The 16,370-nt window shown below is 44.4% G+C and overlaps 1 protein-coding gene across 1 annotated transcript; it reads left to right on the top strand.

Moving 5' to 3' along the window:
* The first annotated feature begins 8,082 nt into the window (after positions 1-8,082).
* On the top strand, positions 8,083-12,835 carry LOC121555553 (serine/threonine-protein phosphatase 6 regulatory ankyrin repeat subunit A-like). The gene is made up of 10 exons (XM_045220225.1): positions 8,083-8,331; positions 8,814-8,901; positions 9,086-9,203; positions 9,428-9,647; positions 10,069-10,240; positions 10,452-10,597; positions 10,724-10,806; positions 10,901-10,983; positions 11,271-11,362; positions 11,568-12,835. Exons 1-10 carry the CDS (start codon positions 8,154-8,156, stop codon positions 11,858-11,860), a joined length of 1,473 nt encoding a protein of 490 aa, XP_045076160.1. The 5' UTR covers positions 8,083-8,153; the 3' UTR covers positions 11,861-12,835.
* The last annotated feature ends 3,535 nt before the right edge of the window (positions 12,836-16,370 follow it).

The raw sequence follows: 16,370 nt of genomic DNA, 5'->3' as shown, positions 1-16,370 counted from the left end.
GGACCAATCCTTGCCTACTATGACCCCAACAAAGAGCTCAGACTCCAGGTGGACGCGTCAAAGTATGGACTAGGGGCAGTGCTACTGCAAGAAGGAAAACCCATCGGCTACGCTTCCCAAATCTCTCACAGACTGTGAAATCAACTACGCTCAAATCGAAAAGGAGCTGTACGCCATTCTGTTCGGATGTAAGCGTTTCCATCAGTATGTCTATGGACGACAAGTCATTGTGGAATCAGACCACAAGCCCCTTGAGTCAATCATGAGGGAAACCGTTAGCCGCAGCCCCGCCAAGGCTACAGAGAATGATCCTTCAACTACAAAAATACGACTTCACAATCACTCACCGTCCAGGCAAAGACATCCCTGTCGCAGACACACTCTCCAGGAAGTTTCTTACCTACAAGGACAGCAGCCTCAGTGAAGGCATGGACATGCAGGTGCACACTGTGTACAGCAACTTACCAGTTAGTGACACAAAACTGAAGGAGATCCGAGCAGAAACAGAAAAAGACACACAACTCACACAGCTGAGGAAAGTCATACAGTCAGGATGGCCTGAGGAGAGGAGAAAATGCCCTCAGAGCGTCTCAGAGTTCTGGAACCATCGTGACGAACTATCACAGATCAACGGAATAATTTTCAAAGGAGAGAAAATCATCATTCCTACCAGTCTCAGAGAAGAGATTTTGACAAAGATCCATGCTGGACACATGGGCATGGAAAAGTGCAAACAGAGAGCACGGGACATTTTGTTTTGGCCTGGAATGTGCAAACAAATAGAGGACATGGTTGGTAAATGCCCCACCTGTCTTGAACGACGCCCCTCAAACACCAAAGAGCCAATGTTACCTCACCGTATCCCAGACCGACCCTGGCAGGTCGTGGCAACCGATCTGTTCACGTGGAACAACGAGGACTACATTATAACAGTGGACTACTACAGCAGATACTTCGAACTCGACAAGCTTCACAGCACCACATCTGCAGCTGTGATACACAAGCTGAAAGCAGCCTTTGCCAGGCATGGCATTGTAGAGACTTTAATATCTGACAATGGTCCCTGTTACAAATCAAATGAGTTTGAATCCTTCACAAAAGCATGGGAGTTCACACACGTCACCACAAGCCCACATTACCCTCAAAGTAATGGCCTTGCTGAGAAATCTGTGCAGATCGCTAAATCACTCATGGATAAAGCAAAAGCAGACAAGAGAGACCCCTACCTCAGTCTCCTTGAATACCGCAACACTCCAGTTGACAACTTCAAATCACCAGCCCAGCTGTTGATGAGCCGCAGACTTCGCTCAATCCTTCCCAGCACCAACCAGCAGCTGCAACCTGAGGTCGTCAGCTACAAGGAAGTGCATGCAAAACGTGCACAGAGACAACAACAGCAAAAGCGATACTACGACAGGTCAGCCAGACCACTGCCACCACTGAACGACGGAGAGTCAGTTAGAATCCAGGAGCATGGCTACTGGAAGCCAGCAGTCGTCATCCAACCAGCTGACACTGAACGTTCATATCTCGTTCGCACCGCAGAAGGAGCGGTGTACCGCCGCAATCGTCGTCACCTACTGAACACAAAAGAACAACACACTGACGAGATAAACTGTTCCCCTGAAAGAGAACGGGGTGGACTAAACACAGACACAACACAACATACACCATACTTACCTGCAATACCACAAGAACTGTTGACTGACACAGAAGCATGCTCAGCTTCATATCACACAAGGTCAGGAAGAGAGGTCAAGCCTAGAGCTGTCCTAGACCTGTGAAATGTCAAAGGGTGTAGGCGGATCGCTGCCCTAAAAGAGTTCCAGACTGTAAACTTGTTATTGAAAGTTAACTTGAAATGCTTTGGTATGGTATTTGTTTGATATGTTGAGATGTCATTGCTACAGTGAAAAGCTGAGTTGCTGAGAAATATTTGTTCTAAAAGTAACAGTATGCTGAATCATTGTTTGTCTGTTATGTTGATGCAGTTGGTGCAGTTTAAATGGTTACTTACCTCGAGTTCAAACTACAGAGCATATATTCAAAAGAAACGCTTTATTGTTCTACATATTTTTTTCTTTTTTTTTAAAGAAGGGAGATGTAATATTCATATGTGTCAGCATACTGAATTGTAATTGGATGCATTATACTGTCATATCATACTGTGCTATGATTGGTTAAGACCACCCAGGTGGTGAGGTCATTCTAAAGATGATCATGGCCAGAGACACATGGACATGCCAGTTATAGCTAGTTAATAAAGAGCTACATTTATAAATATCCTGTCGTCCTGCATTTTATTATTTTGTACAAAGCATACAAAACAAGACAGAAACCTTAAACAATTAAAATGGTCATGTTGGTTTAATAACTCTACTCTCAGTTACAAAAACATACCTACTTCTATTGCACACATTTCCTGTATTTATGTTAAATTCTTTGGAATACATCTTACCTGTTCGAAATCAGCTGAGTTTACATTCACCACACTAAATCATGTTCACACGCACAAACAAATAATTTATTTAAAGATTTAAAGTTTAAGAGAGTGAGTATTCAATTGGACGACATTTCATTGTTACATACCTAGTCTCAGCTCAGCTTCTTATCAGACTTCTTGAGGTAGTGACCGTTTCTTCTCCTGTTGACTTTCGCGGCAATGGTATCTCTTCTTCTATCGCTAACTTCGGGGTGCAGCACATATGGTTCAGTGGCGCTCATCAGCGCCATCTACCGTCGGGGAGTTTGAAAAAAGGAACGAACGAGTCTAGGCCGATTTTTTTTGCGTGAGAAATTGGATGTGTGGCATGAGTGCGTGTGAAAACAGGCAAAAACGTGTGTCACACGCGAAAGCGTGAGAGTTGGCAGCTCTGTGTTAACACCCTTGTTGATGCATGCCAATGTGTGTGTCAATGCAAAGAAAATCTAAACTACATTGTAACAATTCATATGAAAATGTATGCACTCACTAACTGTAAGTCGCTCTGGATAAGAGCGTCTGCTAAATGACTAAAAATTTTTAAAAAATGTAAATATACTGTATCTACATGTATCTCTCTACAGAATGTAGAATATATGTTTGGAATAGTTGGTGTTCCAGTCATTGAAGTAGCTATGGCAGCTCAAGCCTCAGGAATCAAGTATGTGGGAATGCGCAATGAACAAGCCCTAAGCCACCTTTTTATTACTAAACCAGCTCTCCCCAAATCACGTGATATTAACTACCCTTACATAGACTACAGGAGCGTGTAGTGTGTGAGGGTCAGTTTCATAGCTTTTTTGCATTGTTAATTATGTCTGCCTGTCTGTCTGACCCTTTGTGTGTCTGTCTGCCTGTCTTCCGGTCTTTCCCTCTGTCTGTCTGTTCCTCTCCAGTCCAGGTGCGTGTCTGGTTGTGTCTGGACCGGGACTCATCCATTCACTTGGTGCAATGGCCAATGGTAACATGAACTGCTGGTATGCTAGAACTCCACAAACAGAAGACCCTACTACTCATGTTCAGTGGCCTTTCAAAAGAAGGAATGCTATCCGCACACTGCAAAAAATGATCTGAGGACTCCAAACTATCTCAGCTTGTCAGTTGATGTCATTGTGTGATACCTCTCTCTCTGTAGGCCTGTGATTGTTATTGGAGGCTCCTCTGATCAAAACCAAGAGACCACTGGGGCGTTTCAAGAGTTTCCACAGGTACCGATTCAACCATGACATTTCTGACTATTGAACATTAGGGGATGGTATCCCGGGACACAGATTAAGCCTAGTCATGGCCTAAAAAGCAAACTCAATAGAGAATCTCTGTCTGGGAAACTGGCCCTAGCAGTTTAATTGCTGAAAGAGGAAATAATTTGTTATTTGTGGTCCTCTTTCTCTGTCAGGTGGAGGCATGCAGATTGTACAGTAAGTTCTCTGCTAGGTCTAGCAGTCTGGTTATGATCTCCTCAGTGGTAGAGAAGGTATACAGTCTACTCTGACTCCCTCTGTGTAGTCCTCTTCATATCATTTGGTATCACCTGCAATTGTCTGTTTTCTGACCTCTAATTTTCCAGCTTAGCAAGGTACCTTAACTGCTTCATAAGAGCACAGCACAGCCTTAATTGATCTGAATGGAAGGGTGTTTGGTCTGTCTAAGGCAGCACGCACTAGCATGTATGGACGTCCAGGTGCTGTATACGTAGACATATCTGGGGACATGGTCAATGCTAAATTGGACAGGAGCAGAGCCAGGTTAGTGGCCATCACTGTCTTTCATCCATTTAAAATGTATACTAATGTGTTACTGTTGAATATGTATACCTCTGAATTCACATCACCGTAGTCATTTTTATTTTATTTTGTTATACCTTTTAACGTCTGAAGTGAACCAGAAATTAAATTACTTAGAAAATATAGCACTATATCAAACTATTCTCATCAGAGAATAGCAATAAGCCTCGATAGACCTTCATGATTTATTTACATATGCAATAAAGTTGCTAGGTAACATGTTTAATGTTTGACCTATTATTTATTATTACCTTTGTCAGAGAGGTGCCCTGTAGTCCACCTCCTCCTGTGAGTATGGCTGACCATATGGCGATCACAGAAGCACTGGCGGTCCTGAAAGGAGCCAAACGGCCTTTACTCATCATTGGCAAATGTAGGCATTGCTTTTTTAATAGCCAGATAATCTGGGGGAAACAGAACTAAAATCTTGCATAATTGCGTCAGATACTTGGTTAAGGTCTGGGGAGATGTTAAGAGAAAGATACTAACGCCACTTGCGAAGTCTCCACCCCCCTAAACGGAAACTCTCTGCAAGTTTATGGACCAAATGTCCCCTCCCCTTCTGAAATTGAAAAGATACGAAATCGTTATTTGTCCAAATGATTAGTGGTGAAAAATCAGCGTACCGGAACAAAGTTGTCACATCCCAGTCTGTTGACAGACGCTACTTCCAGTTATGTTACGTGCGTCTGTCCAGGAGAGATCAATAGCCAGCTGAGACGCACTGTAACACATATAGCACTGTAACACGGTTCAGTTGAAAACTGGGCCACGTTCAGTCGACAAATGTTGTTGACATGATTTCTCATTCTACCTGTCCGAGAGAGGCACGTTCGTTCTACATGCTATATTTCTATCTGAACGTTGGATAACCGTGACATTGACTGTTTTGGATGAAGAACGCCATGAAAATAAAATAACCGTCAAAACCAAAAAAGAAGTATGATTTTCTCTCCATGAAATGTTTTATCGCCTTTATTTTAATGTAGATATACTTTATCCATAGCGGGAGTGTTAACTATTGATTATATGGTATTGTTTTGCTGACTTAGTTGGAGGAGATATAGACAGTTTAATAGATGGACTATCTTTTGATGCACCGCAATCACCAAATCTGCTCTATGCGCGAATAGGAGAGAATCTTTGAAGGTCAATTCAGGTTAATTGAAGGGGGGGATGAAAAGTGGGGACCGGGGGTAACTATAGTACCTCTAGATCTATAGCCTACAGGCTGGGGGTGGGTGGGTAGCCTCTGACCTCTGACCTTCACCTCTGATCTTTTTCATTGTTACAGTAGATCAGAGGAGTGAGGTGAAAAAGATGGCTCTCATTGCAAAAAAAAAACCATAACAACCTATTTGGGCACATTTCAGTTTCACACCTAACGACGATGGAGAACCAGATGACTTGGACCAGCCTATTTGCAGAATATGCGCAAAACCCATAGGCTACCTACTAAGAATTCCAGCACCACAAACGGGACACTGATAAGTGGCGTGCACTGCCAGACACTGGAACTCGTTATTTAGTCATAGGAATGGTGCCTTTACGAACGGTGGAGAAACCCGCCTTCAAATAAATGCTCTGGAAATTTGACAGACTATACGTGTTACCGGGGAGAAAGTATTTGTCTCAAACAGCGGTCCCTACCTTGTTCAACAAGGTGAAGGGGGAGGTTCAGACAGAGCTAAAGGACGTAGATTTGTTTATTTTTGCACTGAATACGGACATGTGGTCAAGTGTAAATATGACTCCTTACATGAACCTAACAGTGCACTATCTGACGAAAGACTGGACACTGAAATCCAACTGTTTGGAAACAACCTACATTCCGGAATACCACACAGCCGACAAACTCTCCGAAGCCCTTGACGAAAATCTAATGTCCTGTATCGCCACAGACAACGGGGCCAACATTGTGGCTGAAGTGAGGCAACTGAACTGGCCTTGGCTAAATTGCTTTGGCCACAATCTCCATCTCGCTGTCACCATCAATGTGAAGGTAGAGCACAGGCCGTGTTCTAGGCCTATGTAGAACTCTGGTGGGCACTTTTTAGCAGAGCTGGCGATTTAAAAGAGGGACCTAGTAAGGCCCAGACCGAGCTGAACCTCCCAATTCACAACCTCATTCTTGTGAGAAATTAAGTTTTAATAACTAAGCTGTAATAACAATTTATAGGCTATTCAATGTTAGAAGAATAAGATATGCAAAATTATTGTTCATGAATAATTGTAATTCAGATGCCCTAGCAAATAAACAAACAAAATAGGCTAGTTTCCTTGAATCACTTAATGTTGCATTACCATAGGCCCATTGTTTTATTTAGCCAATCATACTCTAATTAAACCACTGATTATAATGAGAATATAGAACATATTCTGGGAATCCTACATGTTACGTGTGTATACTATACCAGAAAGCATGATCATTAGCTTCTTCTGGATTGTTTTAAATCGCGTAGCCTGTCGGAAGGCAGCGGGTGCGGCGAATAGGCTTCCAAATAGATGACTGTTGAGTTGTGAATGTCAGTGAAAGAGAGGCTCAACCAGGCATATCGCAATTTTTCAAAATACAATGGAGGGAAAACAGTTTGGAAAGCAATTGGCTTATTGCTTCAAAGAGAAGAAGATGAAAATACTAATGTCTTTTTAATGATCAAAATCCTCAACTTAATTGAGGGAACAGTATTATTGGCATCGGCTATATCCCCGGTGAGTGTGCATATTCACTGTCTTTATCACTGGGTCAGTGCCACTTGAAAGTCGTGTTGAAAAAGATTCTGCTAATCTCTCTAGTCATATAAAGTGTAGTAGAATTACGTGATTTTAAGATAATAAAAGGCCACATTTATCCAGTGAAAAGAAACCTACTCCACCACGCGCTGCATTGAACAGCCTTTTTTTTGCGAACAGTGATTGAGTTATATTATTAGCCTAAATTATGACTATCCAATTTACTAATCACATTAGGAATAGTCAGCTATTTTACATAAGTTTGCAAATGTGATGATGCATGGAATGCTTGATATTTTTTCATGGTGAAAATTAGCTTCCCCAAACTTGAGAGCAAGACTGGCCTAAACGCGCTAATGTTTTCCTTTGCTAATGTCCGTCCCGCCCCCCTGTCAGCTGTCAGTTTTGTCGATGACCACGTACATAAGACACGCCAATCACCGACACCTGAAGTTCCATGTCCATCACAGCCCTAGTTGTATGCTTGAGTTTGTTCAGAGGAGGCTTTGAATAAAATCCGATCTGAGTGTGAAATGCCTTACTGAGGGTAAATGGAAGCTCCTCTTGTGCCCGGCTCAGCCTTATACAGTTTAAGGTACTTTACCGTATCCATTTCAGTAAGGCTAGATTGTCCAAATTCTACCCAAATATTGATGGTACATGTGACAGGTGTAAAAGCTCCTTGGCGGACTTGACCCACATGTTCTGGTCCTGTCCCCGTCTGGCAGATTATTTGTCCACTATTTAAAACCCTTTTTGAAGCATTTGATATAAAGTTGCAGCCTAGTGCAGAAATGGCTATTTTTGAAGTACCAAACAACAATCCTTCTCTGACCAATAGTAGAGTGTTTGTTTCTAAATCTCACGCTTGACAGGGACCTTCGATGTTGATGCTGGGCGGGAGAAAAAATGGGCACCCGATTTGAGAGACACTGGTCTACTTTAGGGGTCTAGGACTGTTTCTGTTCAGGCATACCACTGGTCTACTATAGGACATTGATTATATTAAGATGTTTTCTTTCCCGGTGCTTTTATATTAAATTTTTACTGGTCTACTATAGATTGGAGTGTATATCTGTTCAGGCATACCACTGGACTTTGCTTCAGACTGTGTGTTTGTTTCCATTCAGGCGTACCACGGCCACCACCATGCTATGGAGGTCCTGGTTCAGTCTCTGCTGGATCTAGACGTGAGGAACAGCCAGGGGCGCACCCCTCTGGACCTGGCTGCCTTTAAAGGCCATGTGGAGTGTGTTGACGTCCTCATCGACCAGGGAGCCTCCATCCTGGTTAAAGACTTCACCCTGAAGAGGACCCCCATCCACGCTGCAGGTACGCATAGGATATCACGTAAGACCTAGAGATTCTGCAATTCAAAAGTTTTCCTTACCAAGATGTACATTTGTTTGGTCATGATGCTAGGACGCCAATGTCCACTCTAGGGATATTAAATAGTATAGTGTGAAAATGCCCACTACACACTGATCTAAGGTAATTTTTTGTCATTATTGCTGAGGATCTGGGGAGGGTAAGCTGATCCTAGATCAGTGCACAGGGGGACTTCTATCCAGAGCCAGGTACACAGCTAGCAGGTGACAGGCTTCGAGGGCCTCAGCCTCAAAATGTTTTATTATCTGCTGTGTTAACATCATGAGGATGTCATCTACCAATACCAATGTTCTAGAAATCTGTCTGTTCATGTGAAGTTAATAGTCGTCCAGCAATCAGCTCATATCCTCTCTGTTTAGCCTCCTCTAGCTACCAACGGTCAATCATCTCACATTCTTATATCCTCTCTGTTTATCCTCCTCTAGCTACCAACGGTCATTCGGAGTGTTTGCGTTTGCTGATTGGAAATGCTGACCTCCAGAGTGCAGTGGACGTTCAAGACGGGAATGGACAGTAAGTCAATTGGGTTTTGGATACAATTCCTGAAATAAAGAGATTTTGACGCTAGGTCTACGTCCCAAATGGCACCCTATGCCCTACTTGGTGCACTACTTTAAACCAGAACCCTATGGGCTCGGGTCAAAAGAAGTGTACCATATAGGAAAAGGTAATATGACCTTGTTGTCTTGTGTATCAGAACCCCTCTGATGCTGTCGGTGCTGAGCGGACACACAGACTGTTTGTACTCACTGCTCAACAAGGGAGCCAGCGTAGAAGCCAAAGACAAGTGGGGCAGAACAGCGCTACACAGAGGGGTGAGGAGGAGAGCTGGCTGTATACGCTCACACACAGAAAGAGACGGGGAGGCTCAAATATACATATTATCTTCAGAAAAGTAGTTGTCCATGGGTAGTGGTGTATTCATCCCTGTAGGGGGACCTGCCTCCAGACATCATTTGTAATAATTGATGATTCATTATTATATCATTGATTATTAGTTATTTCAAATCCATTCTTGTCTCCCCGCCCTTCCTCCCAGGCGTTGATGGGTCATGAGGAGTGTGTGGAGGCCCTGCTGCAGCACAGCGCCAGCTTCATGGTTCGGGACTGTAAGGGGCGAACCCCTGTCCACCTGGCGGCGGCATCCGGACACATCGGGGTGCTGGGGGGGCTCCTACACGCCGCCCAGTCAGTGGAGACCCTCCCCGTCATCACAGACAACCAGGGCTACACGCCACTACACTGGGCCTGCTACAACGGTACGTACTGGACTAACGGAACACTAGATCTTTTCTGATTTTCTCTCTTCAGCACCGTAAACATGTCCCTGAATTAGGCAGGCCATACAACGGTACGTACTGACTAACTGGACTGTAGCTCTGTTCTCTCCTCCATGAAGTGTACACTCATTCACTCCCTCTTGTGGCTTGAAAAGCATTCGATTGGTGTGGACGGAGCCATGTGGGGGAATGAACAAGACTACAACAGAATTAGGGGTTATGACTCTCAGTGGGGGTCCTTACACTGAAACAGGACTTTGTCAGGGATTGACATAGCATATGTTGTAGCTAAAACATCTTTTGTGACTTCACCATTGTCAGATGTGTAGCTTTCTCTGAGAGTATTGTTGTGGTCTGCAGCGACGTCATCTTTTTCCTGTATGAATCAATCTTCCACTAGGCCATGACACGTATGTAGAGGTGCTGCTGGAACAGGAGGTTTTCCACAAGACCGAGGGCAACTTGTTCAGCCCCCTCAACTGTGCTGTGATCAATGACAACGAGGGGGCTGCAGAGATGCTGATTGACACTCTGGGGCCGGCCATTGTCAACGCCACTTACACCAAGAACCGGTAACTACAGCACATGACAAAGTCCTTTTCTTCTGGAGAATAATGTTGTCTTGGGAATAAAATGACCTCTGGGGTTGGATGAGGGATTGTAGATTACTTTTAATACATCTATTAGTGATTTTATATTTCTATGGTATAAACAGGGTTAATTGAACAAACTTGTTTAACAGTCCTACATGATATCGGTGAAATAAGTTTCCTCTCTCTCCAGGACCCCCCTGCATGCGGCGGCTTTCACGGACCACGTGGAGTGTCTTCAGCTGCTGCTAGGCCACAACGCCCAGGTCAACTCCCCCGATGCCTCCGGGCAGACCTCCCTCATGATGGCTGCTGAGAACGGACAAACCAACGCTGTCGGTACGCAGCCCCCTCTCCTCCGCTTTGCCTCGCCCAGCCGGCTTAAGTTCAACATGTTTGTTTTACATTTTAATAAGTCGCTTCATTTCCTAATTTAATTTCTTTATGTTTCTCTGTCTGTGTCAGAGCTGTTGGTGAGCAGTGCCAAAGCAGAGCTCACCCTGCAGGATGCAGTCAAGAACACTGCTCTTCATCTGGCCTGCAGGAAGGTGAGCATCCCCACATGAAGATGACGTTCATCTGAACAGTTGGCTCTCTCTGGTTAAAATTTTGGTCTGACATGTTTGACTCTGGTTTTTAAAGGGGCATGAAACCAGTGCTTTGTTGATATTGGAGAAGATAACAGACAGGAACCTCATCAACTCGACTAACGCAGCCTTACAGACGTACGTATGGTTCAGCTGTATTAATTGGGCCAGAAGAATTGGTCCTATGTAGCTCAGCTGGTAGAGCACGGCGCTTGTAACGCCAAGGTAGTGGGTTCGATCCCCGGGACCACCCATACACAAAAAAATGTATGCACGCATGACTGTAAGTCGCTTTGGATAAAAGCGTCTGCTAAATGGCATATTATTATTATAATTATAATTAGAAGAAGTGCACTATATAGGGAATAGTCTGGCATTTGGGAGGTATCCTCATTTGCTGCTAGCTAATCTGATGGTACTTTCTGGCCGTTACACGTTGCAGCCAGAAATGGTCTGACGGTGGTGGTTCAGGAGCTACTAGTGAAGGGTGCTAGCGTGCTAGCAGTCGATGAGAATGGTAAGATCCATAACGCTAACACCGTTTTCTTCTGTACTTCTCTTCTCAATGTGTCCACAAATGTTTCTCTCTAGTCCACTGCTTGGTTATTGTCTTAACTTTGTATCTCCAAGCCTGCTGTTATTTCATGTTTTTCACCAAAAGTGTTGTAGTAAACGGTGATGCTCCTGAAGTGACCCTCTGCTGTTCTGTTTGAACTCCTCAGGTTACACGCCTGCCTTGGCCTGCGCCCCCAACAAAGACATGGCGGACTGCCTGGCGCTGATCCTGGCCACCATGATGCCCGTGTCCCCCTGCAACCCGGCGCCCAGCCTGTCCTTCAGTGCCATTAACCACTACACCACCAGCCCCTCCAAGAGTGTGACCTTCGACAGCCTGCCCGTGCTGCGCAGCGAGCACAGCTCCTACTGCAGCTTTAACAACATCGGCCACCGCGAACACGATGGAGGCTTCTACAAGGATGAGGAACTCAACGACTCAGACTCAGAGACATACTGAGGGGGGTGGTGGTCGCTGCCCAGGAGGGGAGCCAAGGGCAGGCGGATGGACAGTGAAGTGGGGCAGAGGCCACAAACAAATCCACACATACACACCGTGTCTTAAATCACCACAGCCAGCTTTGGGAGGGCACGAGCCGAGACAGTCCGCACAGGAGCCTTAAGAGTCCCGCAGATGGAGAGAGAAAAATGGATGGAGGGAGAGAGGGAGAGGGGGAGGCACAACAGGCTGGCTGGCCACACTCATCCTCTCGTACCACCAGGTGTCCTTCCAGCAGATACTGGACTTCAGAGGAACTGCTGCTGCTATACCCCACCTTTACCTTTACCCACAAAGGTCCTAAACGGTAGAAACTGTCCAGCCAACAGACAGACGGACACCTTATGACGGCAATAACCTGTAGTCCAAGGGGATAGTAGCACTTCACTGAGTGAAAAACAGACATGGACCAAAAGATGTGGAAGAAGCTTTTTCAAAACCTGTTTTGACAGTAGAAATGGGATTGAGCGTTTTGGGCTGAGATAAAACATAAGGAGTGATGTTTCATTTAAGTTTTATGAGAGTGATGGTCATGTTTATCCGCACACTAAGACAGTCAGAACGCACCTAGCCTCTTGTCTGTAATCCATGTGGGAGGAGGGGAAATCATTTATTTTTTATGAACAAACATTTTAATAAAATCATTCATGTCTTAAGCTCCTGACCCTCTGTGGGAACCAAACAATCGTAGTATTTGCTCTCATGAGTAATTTCAAAGAATTTCCATCCCCAATGGCACCCTATTCCATTTATAGTACACTACTTTTGACTAGGGCCATAGGGTTCTGGTCAAAAGTAGTGTACTCTATAAAGAATAGGGTGCCATTTAGATTTTGCATTTGTATGTGAGCGACAGGACTTTTTACATTTGCGTTATTAAACCTACCTGTCCTTTGCCCTCTAGAAAATATTTTAGAAAGTAAATTATTAATTCATGTATTCTTTCTTGTGATATTTATGTCATCATTTTGTGCCTTCTTTAGTTACTGAGGGGAGGTTAGGAGAGTAGGGGCAGCTGTATGAGCGAAAACAATGATGCACACTAAGTACTACAACGTTTGTGAAAAGCACTGATACTATTCCGAGGCAGAAAACATGCCTCCCTTGGAGAGGAGAAACACTGTAAACCAATGGTAGGACAGCAGCATTTAGATTTTCTTCTGTTGAAAAAAATATAGAGTGTGACGCAGTTATGTTTCCTCACTGAAAACTTTAGTATAATCCTTTTACAAAAATACCACATTTTACAGAACACAGATCTACAGGAACCAGAGTTTTGTAGGGTACAAAGCTTATTCAAGTCACAACAGCATAAACTGTAATTCACTAAAACATATACAAATGTTTCAATATAACTGTCAAACACAAAGTAGCTTTAGCTCAGTAACCCATAACTACATTTATCAACCATGTCAACAAAGTATTCGAAACACATTATACAAATAACCCCAAATATATTATTAACAGCGCACATGTTCATTCACAATTAGCATAAAATGGCAGCTACACTCAGTACGAAGCTATTCTTTGCTGCAACCAAGCAGGTTTCACTCACACACGCACCTAATAACTCTCTTCAACTTAACTCCAACTTACTCAAGATGTTACTAACACATACCTTAAACTCTCTTGACATGTTAGCAAGTTATTACATTCAAATTAACTCGTTTTATATCAATAACGTACCTGAAAAAGGGGAGAAATAATCACGAGAGTGACGCAGTTATGTTCCCTCACTGAAAACTTTAGTATAATGAGAAAAAAGACCGCGATTTCCCCAGAAAGTTGGGTGGAGACCAGAGCAATCGATCTCAGGCTCATAGATTAAGAGCATTTAGTAGATCACAGATTAACACTTTTACCCTTAAATTAGGCACCACAAAATAAAGTAGTCAATATAACGTTTACACATTCCTCTTACAATATTTACCCTTTTACACTTGACGGATTTTAACACATTTATGAATTTTATCAATCTCTATGAACTAGTACTGGATGCATGATCTTTTTAACCTTAGATATTTTAAGATCCTTACATACCATGAACTTACTAATACTTTTTAGTGTATAACAGGCTATGAATATGTCCTTTAACCTGTCACAATAATACCCATAAAACCTAGCGGTCAAACAGGGAAATGGTTCCAATCGTTTTTCCACCATTCATTTTTCCCATAGGCGATTTTAGAAAAACATAAAATAAGGGCTGTATTTTGTGTAGGCTTACCCTGGCGTGACGTTTTTGTAACCATGTAAATCTCTCTCGGACAAGTTGATGTATTTGATGTATTTTTCTATTACATGTATGACATTTCATTGAGATATTTTGTGTTTTAATGACGCAAAATTGAATTCCAGCCTAACTCTGCTTTCTGTTGTCGCCATCAGGCTGCAGTGGTGACCTTCACTACCGTGACCCACAAGGATGAAACTTCCCAGACCAGCCTCACCCTCAGCAGGGGAAAGAGAAGCTACCCAGACCTACACACCTTTGTGCAGGACATGAAGGACGAGTAAGTTGCTCTTTGGCTTCCCCATGCATCCCCTAGATATGTTCCCTATCTCAATTGCATACTCCTCGTGTCCTCTCTTCTCAAAACCCATTGGATGAGAAAGCCAGAGGTCCCGCCCTTCTGACCTTCTCATCCAATGGGTTTTGAGAAGGTGAGGAGATTGAGAGTCTCCCATAGACTCGGGCCAATACAAAGGACTCAACGGACCAAATAACCAATCAGGGATGTCTGGGTGTGGCCTAGTTCCATAGAGGTCCATCCATAACGTAGTCTAAGATAATAGAGGTAATGTCCATCCATAACGTAATCTAAGATAATAGAGGTAATGTCCATCCATAACGTAATCTAAAATAATAGAAGTAATGTCCATCCATAACGTAATCTAAAATCATAGAGGTAATGTCCATCCATAACGTAATCTAAAATAATAGAGGTAATGTCCATCCATAACGTAGTCTAAGATAATAGAGGTAATGTCATGTAGTTCATTGTGTACTTGCATTTATTTACTTTTCAGCCATTGGAATCTGCTGAGTGAGAATATGCGTGCCGGGGTGAGTTATAGTCACCTCTAAAGTAGTTAATGTTGGTAAAATGGACCAAACATTCATTTGTGGAAATCCTGCAGGACCTTTAATCCTGAACCACTGCTTTAATTGACTAGCTTGAGTAAATGGTTCTACGTTTTATATCAGTGCAGCCCCTTTAACAAACTAACTCTGTATGATCTTTTAACATTGCAGATGAGCAGACATGAGTTTAGTGCCAAGTGCATGGATATTGTAGCATGGGTGATGGAGTCTACATCCACTGTGGTTGTTCCCGCCCTTGACCTCACCATGCAGATAGAGCTCTCTGATTCGCCAAGCTCTTCTGGATCAGGAAGTAATGAGGCAGGAGAGGTGACCTCTCTTGGCCGCAGCGTCAGATTCAGCTGTAGTGGAGGACCCAGCAGGTGCACCAGCGCCAGAACCGCCTGCAGCACACGCACTCCCACGCCTTTCCCCTCCTCTCACAGGTACCTAGCCCTATCCCCTCCTCTCACAGGTACCTACCCCTATCCCCCTCCTCTCACAGGTACCTACCCCTCTCCCCTCCTCTCACAGCTACCTAGCCCTATCCCCTCCTCTCACAGGTACCTAGCCCTATCCATGCCTCTCACAGGTACCTAGCCCTATCCCCTCCTCTCACAGGTACCTAGCCCTATCCCCTCCTCTCACAGGTACCTAGCCCTATCCACGCCTCTCACAGGTACCTACCCCTATCCCCTCCTCTCACAGGTACCTAGCCCTATCCATGTCTCTCACAGGTACCTAGCCCTATCCATGCCTCTCACAGGTACCTACCCCTATCCCCTCCTCTCACAGGTACCTAGCCCTATCCATGCCTCTCACAGGTACCTACCCCTATCCCCTCCTCTCACAGGTACCTAGCCCTATCCATGCCTCTCACAGGTACCTACCCCTATCCCCTCCTCTCTCACAGGTACCTAGCCCTATCCATGCCTCTCACAGGTACCTAGCCCTACCCCCTCCTCTCACAGGTACCTAGCCCTATCCCCTCCTCTCACAGGTACCTAGCCCTATCCCTCTACTCACAGGTACCTAGCCCTATCCACGCCTCTCAAAGGTACCTAGCCCTATCCCCTCCTCTCACAGGTACCTAGCCCTATCCCCTCTACTCACAGGTACCTACCCCTATCCACGCCTCTCACAGGTACCTAGCCCTATCCCCTCCTCTCACAGGTACCTAGCCCTATCCCCTCTACTCACAGGTACCTAGCCCTATCCACGCCTCTCAAAGGTACCTAGCCCTATCCCCTCCTCTCACAGGTAACTAGCCCAATCCCCTCCTCTCACAGGTACCTAGCCCTATCCCCTCCTCTCACAGGTACCTAGCCCTATCCCCTCCTCTCACAGGTACCTACCCCTATCCCCTCCTCTCACAGGTACCTAGCC

This window comes from Coregonus clupeaformis, unplaced genomic scaffold (genome assembly GCF_020615455.1).
Source record: "Coregonus clupeaformis isolate EN_2021a unplaced genomic scaffold, ASM2061545v1 scaf3405, whole genome shotgun sequence".
NCBI lineage: Eukaryota > Metazoa > Chordata > Actinopteri > Salmoniformes > Salmonidae > Coregonus > Coregonus clupeaformis.
Note: the sequence above shows the minus strand (reverse complement) of the source record. Positions and strands in the feature narration are given on the sequence as shown.